The sequence below is a fragment of the Ictalurus punctatus genome, chromosome 4, assembly GCF_001660625.3.
Source record: "Ictalurus punctatus breed USDA103 chromosome 4, Coco_2.0, whole genome shotgun sequence".
Taxonomy (NCBI): domain Eukaryota; kingdom Metazoa; phylum Chordata; class Actinopteri; order Siluriformes; family Ictaluridae; genus Ictalurus; species Ictalurus punctatus.
In genome coordinates, this window is record NC_071284.1 from 28,548,547 (window position 1) to 28,558,546 (window position 10,000).

Consider the following 10,000-nt stretch of genomic DNA (forward strand, 5'->3'; position numbering starts at 1 on the left):
TAAATTTACCTCTTTTACACAAAAATGTGCCTGGTTTCTAATAATAACACACGGCTGTGCTGAGACCGAGGGAAAATACTGCACCTGCACAGCAGCTCCGGAGAACGAACCTTACCAAAACTCCGATCGTAACTGAAATATAAACAGTGAGGGAAATAAGTACCGACTCAAGAAATCCGGAAACATAAAGAAGTCATTAAAGATAGGGGGTGTGATTACTTACGGATTTCAGCTGGTACCTTGCCTTGGGAGAACTGCTTTTTCTTAGCGTGTTCAATACTTTTTTCCCCGTGTCATTCCGCTCCATTACACATAACTTCATTTATAGACTTTAACGTTGTGAATTCTGTATATTTCCCGATGTCTTGACTTAACACTGATGTCTGGGGAAAATTTCATGTGAATAGCCTCATTGGAAATATATTTACTGAAAAAAATGCTGACACGTCTAATACTTATTTCCCCCACTGTACGGTATAAACGTAATACGACTACGTGTGAATATGTGAATAAAACCCAAGGGAAAAAAAAAAGAGCTATAATAACCCTGACTCGTGCACACTTCCAGTTCCCGACCTCCGCGCACACGGCACATCACTTCACCACAGTCCGTGTAGGACGCGGGCGACTTCATCGTTCACGTCCAACCGCGCAATGAATCGCTCGCTGCTTTAGCGGTGTGTTTGTTACGATGACTTTATGCAGCGTGAGATTTATAGCATTATTACCATGCAGTGAGCTCATTTGTCAGCTCTAAAATCTACAATACAGACCAATCGCCAAATATTAGTCGAGCAGCACCGATTCATCTTCTACCAACGTTATATATATGGACAGAGTGATTAGTCAGAGCGTTAGGGGCGGTGCTGGCTTGGTGGTTACGGCTCTGGGTTACTGGTTCAAGCCCCAGCACTGCCAAGCTGCCGCTGGTGGGCCCTTGAGCAAGGCCCTTAACCCTCTCTGCTCCATGGCCGACCCTGCGCTGTGACCCCAACTTCCTGGCATGCTGGGGTATGCGAAGAAAAGAATTTCACCGTGCTGTAATGTATATGTGAGCAATAAAGACTCATTACGTTCGGTTTGGAGGTGTAAGGAATACTCTCGGTGGAGTGCGGGTAAAGGAAAATAATCAACGACAGGGTGGTGTGATGTGGCCCAAATCTGAAGCACTCGTCCCACCCTAAAGTTCCAGTAACACCACATCCTGAAGTGTTTTGTTCTAGTTAGAACTGTTTATTAGTAAACGTCCGTCATGCTTTTTATCCGTTTCTAGTTACAGTCAGTGTCGTGGGACGTCCGTGAAACAGGCCGGTTCCTGTTATCGAGTATGCTCTAGCAGCTATAAGCGGTTTTTCCATCACCAGCCTTTCTTGAAGTTAATAGGGCCAAAAAAAAAAAACTGGTCGATGTTAGGAAACGTAAAGTTCTACAGCTTTACCTCTGACTGGACTGAGTAACGCGCTGACACTGGAGACTCCTTCCAAAAATGTTAAATAGCATAATAACAATATCAATAAGAACGATTGTTATTATTATCGTTCTCCTTACAGAACTTCACCATGTCCGTAACGTTACACACGTCATTAAAATCCATTTAAGTCTGCTGTGCGATTCCCTGTGTGAGTTGTTACCATGGGAACGATGACATGTTCGGTTCAAGTGCATTAATATAAACCGTGCAGCGGGAACTACTGTCAGAGCTGCTGTTATAGAAAATGAATCAGCACCCCCTGGCCAATCAGAATCCAGCATTCACAAGCACTTTAGGGTGCTCTCCATTTCTGTCTCTCTTTAGTCTCATCCCTTTCCTGCTGTCTTTCTTTCTCTCTTTCTCTTTCTCCGTCTCTCGCCTACTTCTCTCTTCCTCTCAGATTCTCTGTACCTTATTCTTTCATCGCTCTCTCTCTCTCAATCTATTTTCTGTCCCTTTCTTTCCTTTGTTCTCTTTCTCTTCCTGTCTGTCTCTGGCTCCGGCACCGCGCGCCTCATTCTTTAAACACCCCTCTCTTTCTTTCGCTCTATCTCTGTATCCATCTGCCTCTCTCCATCCCTATATATAACTCTCAAGTTTTCATCTCCCCCCCCCCCCCTCTCTCTTTCCTCTATCTTTCACCACCACTTGCTCAATCTCTTTTTACCTCCACCTATTCCTTCTCTTTTTCTCTCAAGCTCTCTCTTCAAGTCTTCATCTTTCTCTCTCCTCTCTCCACCTTGGTATTTCTCTAACTTTCCCGATCCCTCTTTCCACCTCTCACTTGTATCTTTCTCTTGCTCTTATCCCTTTGACTCTTCGCCTTTCTTTATCCCTCCATTTCCTCTCAGCGTTCTCTTCCTCTGTGTTTCCTTCATTTTCATTCATCTCTCCAGTTCTCTTTTACCCACTTACCCACCTCTCTCTCTCCCTCTCTCTCCCTCTCTCTCTCATGTCCTCCCATCACGCTCTCTCCCTCACTCGCTTTTCTCTATTTCCAATTTTCCTATACATCTCTCTTTGTCATCTCGCCAAACTTCCTCTCTCTAATCTTTCCTGTTTTGACTCCTCTATCCCTCACTCTTTCTTCACCTCTCGATCCCACTTTTACTCTCATACCTCTCCCTCTCCTGGGCCCCTCTCGCTTTCTTTTTCTCCACCTCTTTCTTCATCTTGCTCTCTCTCTCTCTCTCTCTCTCTGTTCCATCATTTCTCTCTTAATAACAAGCCGATATAACAGGTTTAGTGTTTGGCGATTGAAAATATCGACTCATAAAAGAGAAAATCCGAGGAAATGTGGCTGATGATTATGAGAATCACTTCATTGCTCTTATCCAGTATGTATAGAAGTTTATCACTGGAGGAATACTGCGTGGTTTACACATTTCTCTGTCTTTTCCTCTCTCTCTCTCTCTCTCCTTCGTTCTCTCTCCGTCTCTGTAGACATTAGGATGGTGTGTTTTGAGTTCTGAGCTCATCAGTGGCTGGTTCAGCTCTTTAGTGCCTCAACTTGTGCCAAGAGCCACAGCGCAGATGCTGACTGATAAACCGCCTCTGACGTGAAGTTTAACCAGCTACAGAGAGAGAAATAAAGACTGAGAGAGAGAACAAGAGGCATTCGTGGCCACAGGAGACCGAGACGCAGTAATTAGAGAGCGCAGATGGAAAGATCCTACAGCATGTTAGTGTTAATGTTAATGTTAAGGTGCAGATTTAGGACTCTTCTCTCTGACCCTGGTCTTGCTTTCTGTCTGTATGAGTGTTATTAATGGCTCGGTAATGATCTCTCTCTCTCTCACACACACACACATATATATATAGAGAGAGAGAGCCATGAGGAATGAGCTTTTGATAACAGTAGGAGGCATGGGCTGTGTGTTTATCATAGATCTCAGTTGTGTGTGTGTGCAGGGTATTTTTAGAGCATTTCTGTCTTTTTATAACACCACTGTAGCAACAGGCAAACCTCCTCTGTGTAAGTGTGTTGTGTGTATATCAAGGGTCGCACTCCGGGTGGTACAGCGCGTACATCTTTAGAGCGCTCTCTTTAGTCTCTTTAGTCGCCGTATTAACCAGTGCCCGAAATGAATATCCGCTCCTGCCAGAACACTCGTGGGATCCGAGTAAACGTTCATCCCGTATACACTTGCCGCTTCGGCGGTTAGAAACGAATTAGTCGTCTTACGGGATCATGCATTGAAGTCCAAATGGAAAGAATAACTGCGCTACAGTAATGAAGGAATTAATTAGGCTCTGAGTACAGTAAGCGTGTAATAAATTGAGAGCTCGGTGTAATGAAGAAGGTTGCAGTTACAGGAAGATATTTTCCAGGCCTCAGGATAGAGGGATTAAAGTAGGAAGTGTTGCAAAGGCTTCATCTCAGGAAACGATCAAACGCAGAACAGCAGCAACATTTAACAGGACCCCCCAAAAAAAAAATAAAAAAATAAATAAATAAAAGCAGACCATTTAAACCGCAGTTTTATGAAGGTGAGCGTTACAATGCGCCACGAATTCATTCATAAGACATCGTGCACGTCATCATTAATCATTTATGAACATGCATGACATTTCTGTATTATAAATTCTTCATTCGAATATTTCGAGACGCTGGAGTTTTGATCTGCGTGAGCCGTAAGCGGTAATCGTCGGGATTTGAAATAAAGATCGTTTGAAATATTTCACTTTGTGTGTAATGAATCCAGAATATGTGAAAGTTCCACTTTTTGAATTCGAACGTTTTGAGACGCACCCATAGCTATATTTATGATGCATTTATTATGAACGGTCAACGCGAGCGATTATAACGCAGCCTTCGTAACACATTATAGCACCAGCAACGACGTCTTGAGCATCTTGAGTTTTGAGATCAGGAAATAGTAGTACCCATGTATACCGCTTGTGAAAGAACTTGTCAGTCGCTAGTGTATAAACCGTAATGCCTTTCCAATGAATATAATGTCTTATGTATGTACTCCTAGGTTAATTATACACATGGCCTTCATAGAAAGTGTTACCAAGCGTACTTTATGCGAGATTGAATGAGCAGAATTTGAATGAGATTTATCGTGCCAAGAATATCCATCAATCTTCCAGGGTCGCAGGAGAGCCCAGGGAATTCTGGGAACAAGCCTGGGGGACACCCTGGACGGGGTTCTAACCCGTCGCAGAGCACAATCACACACACATTCATGCACTGGAGACAATTTCGAGATGCCAATCAGCCTACAGCGCGTGTCTTTGGACTGGGGGAGGAAACCAGAGTACCTGGAGGAAGCCCCCGAAGCGCACGGAGAACATGCAGGCACCATGCATGGGATCCGTACCCCCAACCCTGAAGGTGCAAGGGAAACGTGCTAACCTCTAAACCACCGTGCCCCCACCAAGAATATCTCGTGCATATCTTTGCATGGAGTTTTTGCATATTTTCCCCACGTTTATATGGGTTTCCTCTGGGTTCACTGGTTTCCTCCGACCTCCCAAAAACATGCAGGTAGGTGGATTGGCCCACGCACTCACTACACGTGTATGGTGATGGACTGGCGTCCCATACAGGGTGTAATCTCACGTCACGCGCTGTGTTCCTGCGATAGGCTCCGGATCCACCTGAAACCTGACCAGGGCGACGCGGTTCCTTGAAGACGAATGAATAACGAGTCTCGTTAAAACCCGCTGTATTAACGTGTTGTACCGTAACAGGAGCGTACTGTACGAATAATTCAACGTGAACAACAGGTCAACCGAAATGAAACTAAAATCAAAGTGGGTAAAAATGTGGTCTCTGCTTATAGCCTAGCCGATAAAACGAGGAAGTGAGTTGTCCGAAAGTGTATTGTACTGTACAGCGTAATGAAATTCAGTGAATATAAAGTCGTTTGGTGTTTGCTCCAACTGCAGGGCGTCGGTAACGCGAAGGACGTTCGGACACAGTGGCATCGCCGTGCACACCTGGTACGCCTGCCCCGCCCTCATCAAATCCATCTGGGCCATGGCCATCAGCCAGCACCAGTTCTACCTGGACCGCAAACAGAGCAAGGTCAGTGTGTGTGCGTGTGTGTGCTTGTTTTATATATCTTAGTGGGGACCAAATGTCTCCAGAAGACAGGAATATCGGACAGTTTCAGATCTAGGTACAGGAAGAGCATTAACTAGCTGCGGTAATAATTAGGCTAATCGGACTTCTCAGGAGTACACTGCGAAACATTTCAGGTGGTTCAAAGCTTAAAGATGACCTTTGTTTCAACTCAAAAAGTGACGTTTTTGCCCGTTTCACGTGTCAAGACAACGGATTACCTTAAGTTTGTTTGTTTTTTTGAAAAGCCGTAAACTTCAATATCCAAACCTCGCCATGATAGATGGAGTTAAAGAGAAGAAATAACTTCACATAACGTAATGGGGTGTGCGTGTGTTGGTTTTGTGCATTTTAACGTGTAGTTGTGTCCACAGATATACATGTCAGGGATGTATATAGGTGTCAGAGTGCACACTAATGAAATCAGTCTGGAAAGAAAATGAATTTATTATAGGGCTGAACGATTACGGTCAAGATGATAATCACGATTATTTTGATGCGTATTGAGATCGCGATCATTTATCACGATTATCGATTGACTTTAGCGACAACATTTCAATAAACAGACCGCTGCTTCACCTCCATGTTGTGCTACACTCCTGCTAATGTACAAATCTTCGCATCAAATCAGACCGGTCCTTAAAGCGCATCGTCTCGTAGAAGCAATATATAAATAAAGTTGTACCCAAAATATAGGATGAGTAAAAATCAGAATGCCAAAAAACAAATGAAAACACTTCAGGCGCATGCAGAAAAGGCTATAAGAGTGTTTACAGGAGGAGAGACGCTGACAAATCACCCGATAGAGCGGTGACGCAGGGATAACGTCATTTTGTACCGGAACCCGGAAGTTATCATCACACCGGTTCCCTCGATAAAAACCCGATAGGATTTTCACATAGACTTTTAGTTTATAGCGAAAAAAGTTTACAATATTAACACGTTCTGTCCAGCAGGATCATTTTCACAACTGAACACAACTTGTATGAAGTTTGAAGCCTAAATACAATCGGCAGAAATAAAAAAAAGCTGACTATATACTATAAACGAACTACACCACGGTCGCTCGACGTCAACGTCACCATCACCGTTTTTCATAATACGGATTCACTCTGATTTACATCATCCACGGTTTATTTTGGGGAAATTGTGCACAGCACGCCCGGACCAGTTTATCTGTAAAGACTTTTCCTGTTCGTGGAAAAACGTTGACGTTTAATGTCGTCGAGAACGTCTGTAGTCCCATTCAGAAACATGTTAGTGTCATGACTTCCCTCGTGCAAGCGCCGGAGCTCGCAGCACACTCTTTTAGTGACGTTGACTTTGTTTACTTTCTACGTGAGCTTTTGTTATGATCTCTGTCCTGTCTCCTGTCTCCTGTATTGTCATTGGTCGTTCTCCTATGTTTCATCATTAGTCTCAGCTGTTTCGTGTTCATCCTTAATTACGTTTATCATTTAAACCGCTCGTGTGTCTTTGTTCGACGCGGAGTGTTGCGTGGGTTTTCCGTGTACCGAGCTTTTGTTCATACTTTCACATGTCACGGTTTTGATCCCGTTCTTGTTGGATTCTTGTTTAGGCTCGTTCATGTCCGTTTGCCGATCGCCTGACCTTTCGCCTGTTTTTGATCACGCTACTGTCTGACGTTTTGTATCTGTCTGCCTCTCTTTAATAAAGCTCTTATCTGCACTTGCATCCGTCCTAAACCCTCATTACGTGACCGTTATCAACCGCCTTTTTCAATACATGTAAAAGCTTTTTAAAAAGTCCTGACTGGGGTTTTACTGGCGTGTTTTACGTCGTAGAATAAAACGTGGGAATATTTTGAGCTTGTGCTCACCACAGACCTCATTTCAGGCTTTTAACCAAAATCCCATTCAAAGAAACCCATTGACTTTGGGATGGAACCAGAAGCGCTAAAATGCTAACTCCGTTTCCGGGTTTTGGCGTTACAGACTGACGTCATCCCCGCGCCAGTCTATGGTGACTGGCTGTAAGTTTCGGAAGCGCTTGACGTGATCTGCAGCGGAGTTTTCTACGAGCGTCGGACGAACTTTAAACGTCAATATCACGGTCGATCGTGTTCATGTCATCGTGGGCAGTCAGAATCACAATCGAGATCGATATTCGATTAATTGTGCAGCCCTAGTATATTATTTATTTATTGAAAGCTGTTTTCTTTAAGATAGATGACGGAATCGAATATATTTTTGCTTTCTTGATATACAGCTTTTTTTTTTTTTTTTTTTTTTTTGCTAGGAAGCATAAACAGGCATATACAAAACTCCAAGTGGCTTCAATCAAGAATGATTTCATTGGCTGTCTCAAGCTTTTATATATATATATATATATATATATATATATATATATCAGTGTTTACATCATGTGCAACTGAATGGTGTTAATTGGTTTCACAATGTGTCTAGACTACACACATGAGCACTTCACGCACACACACACATTTTCTTCACTGTGTGACTCCTTAAAGCGAGCAGGGGGATTGAGTTACACTTTTAAAAGCCGGGAAATGTTCGTCTCTCGGAAAATCCTGTCACACACTATACAGCTGGCGAGCACGTTCACCGTGCCTCTCTGTATATCTGTGTGTCTCCCTGCCTTCATTTCTGCCTCTCTCTCTCTCTCTCTGTCTCTCCCACTCGCTTTCCTGCTCGCAGTCGAAGATCCACGCAGCACGGAGTCTGAACGAAATAGCCATCGACCTCACAGAGACGGGCACGCTGAAGACCTCTAAACTCGCCAACATGGGCAGCAAGGGCAAGATCATCAGTGGCAGCAGCGGGAGCCTTCTGTCCTCAGGTTAGTGCAAACACACACACACACAATTTATATAGATGGATGTATGATGTTTAGTTTCAGTGAGGGAATTTTTCATTTATGCAGTTCAGTGTGTGTGAAAGTGTGGGTTAGAGCGCGAACAGCTCCGCACGCTGTTGGTTTTGGAAACTTGCCGTAGTATCAATTATCATGGAGAGAAAGTGAGAAAGCGCGAGAGAAAGAAGGAGGAATATACAGTAAGAGAAGAGAAAGAGGGAGGAAGGGAAAGACGGTCATCAGCCTTTCACTTACAGGCTGCACGAGTGAGGCGAGAGAGTTGAGAGATGAGCTCACTGATGTGGAAGCTCACTCAGGCCACCGTGCTACAGTTCATCTATGCTGTGGCACTCCCGATTTACGCGGGTAACCATCTCAGACCTACATTAAGGCCTCAACGCTGCAGAAAGACAGCGACGTCTCCGAAACAAGCAGAACCTTCTCCTGTCGGATCTCCGATTCGCCGTGACTCGTCAGACAGTCCGTGTAGGATTCCTCCATCGCAGGACGTGTCGCATCACATTCGTCTCGCGTTCTAAAAACGTTCACATAGGAGTGATGTAAATAAGGACGACGGGCGCGTCTCGTTATCCATGACGCTGTTAAATCTCCGGGTTTCAGACTCTCGCTGAACAGAGCGGACGCAGAGAGAGGTGAGAGTGCAGCGGGAAAGCAGGACCTCGCGCTTGAAGGACAGTACTGACGACATTTGGAAAGTCGCTAAGGTTTATCCAAAAAGTCGCTAGATCTGTCGCTAGGTGCTTTTTTTGGCGCTAAAGGGGTTTGAAAAGTCGCTAAGTCGCCAACACTGGTCTGCACGGACAGCGAGATAAAAGGCAGGCTAAGCTCCGCCTCTCCCCAGCAAAAAGAAAATACAGAGGGAGAGGGAACGCGGGGTTTTAAAATTTATACACATTCTATTTGAAAAGCAGTAAAATACTCAGAGTCCCCAAATGATACCGTCTGTGTTTTTTTTTTTCTTGAAAACAACTTGCGCCCCCTTTCCGATCTCTCCGCGCCCCCCTGGTTGAGAACCACCGCTGTAGTGGAACAGATAAATGGGTCGATAAACAGTCGTAGTTCAGCGAAGTCGTTCTCTGTTACAGTTAATCCAATCACACACATTTATGTATTTACATTTTTTTTTGTTTTTAAACAGCTAAAGACCCACATCTGAGTATTTAACTAACCCCTAAAATGCCAACCCCACATGATTTAAAAATCATATACCTCGACTCTGCGCACTTTGCTTCTCTAGAACTCGATTATAAATCCTGTACAGAAGCACTACTTGTATTGTTCTCCACTTGATATATCGCTTTGCGTGTATTTCCTCATTTGTAAGTCGCTCTGGATAAAAGCGTCTGCCGAATGAATAAATGTACACGTAAAATATTTAGCTGAAGGCAGCTCATCAGATCAGATCGGGAAGGGAAGTTTTCACAGGTTTCAATTTTTTTTCCCCCCTCATCCTATTGTCTAAAGATGACTGGACAATTATCCTGTTCTGCTATTCAGTTCAGTGGTATCTGTACAGCGCTTTTAACAATGAACATCGTCTCAAAGCAGCTTTACAGAAACATATAAACACAGGATACAGATTTTAAGCGCGTGAATTTATCCCT

The 10,000-nt window shown here is 43.9% G+C and overlaps 1 protein-coding gene across 11 annotated transcripts in view; it reads left to right on the forward strand.

Moving 5' to 3' along the window:
- frmd4a (FERM domain containing 4A) overlaps positions 1-10,000 on the forward strand; it is a 125,002-nt gene that overhangs the window by 97,542 nt on the left and 17,460 nt on the right. For 7 of the 11 annotated variants that reach the window (XM_053678110.1, XM_053678106.1, XM_053678108.1 and 4 more), the window contains 2 exons: positions 5,365-5,507; positions 8,219-8,360. In XM_053678110.1, the coding sequence (XP_053534085.1) occupies positions 5,365-5,507; positions 8,219-8,360 (285 nt within the window). The remainder of the gene's footprint in view (positions 1-5,364; positions 5,508-8,218; positions 8,361-10,000) is intronic. The other 4 variants (XM_053678107.1, XM_053678109.1, XM_053678105.1 and 1 more) reach the window with 1 other exon arrangement.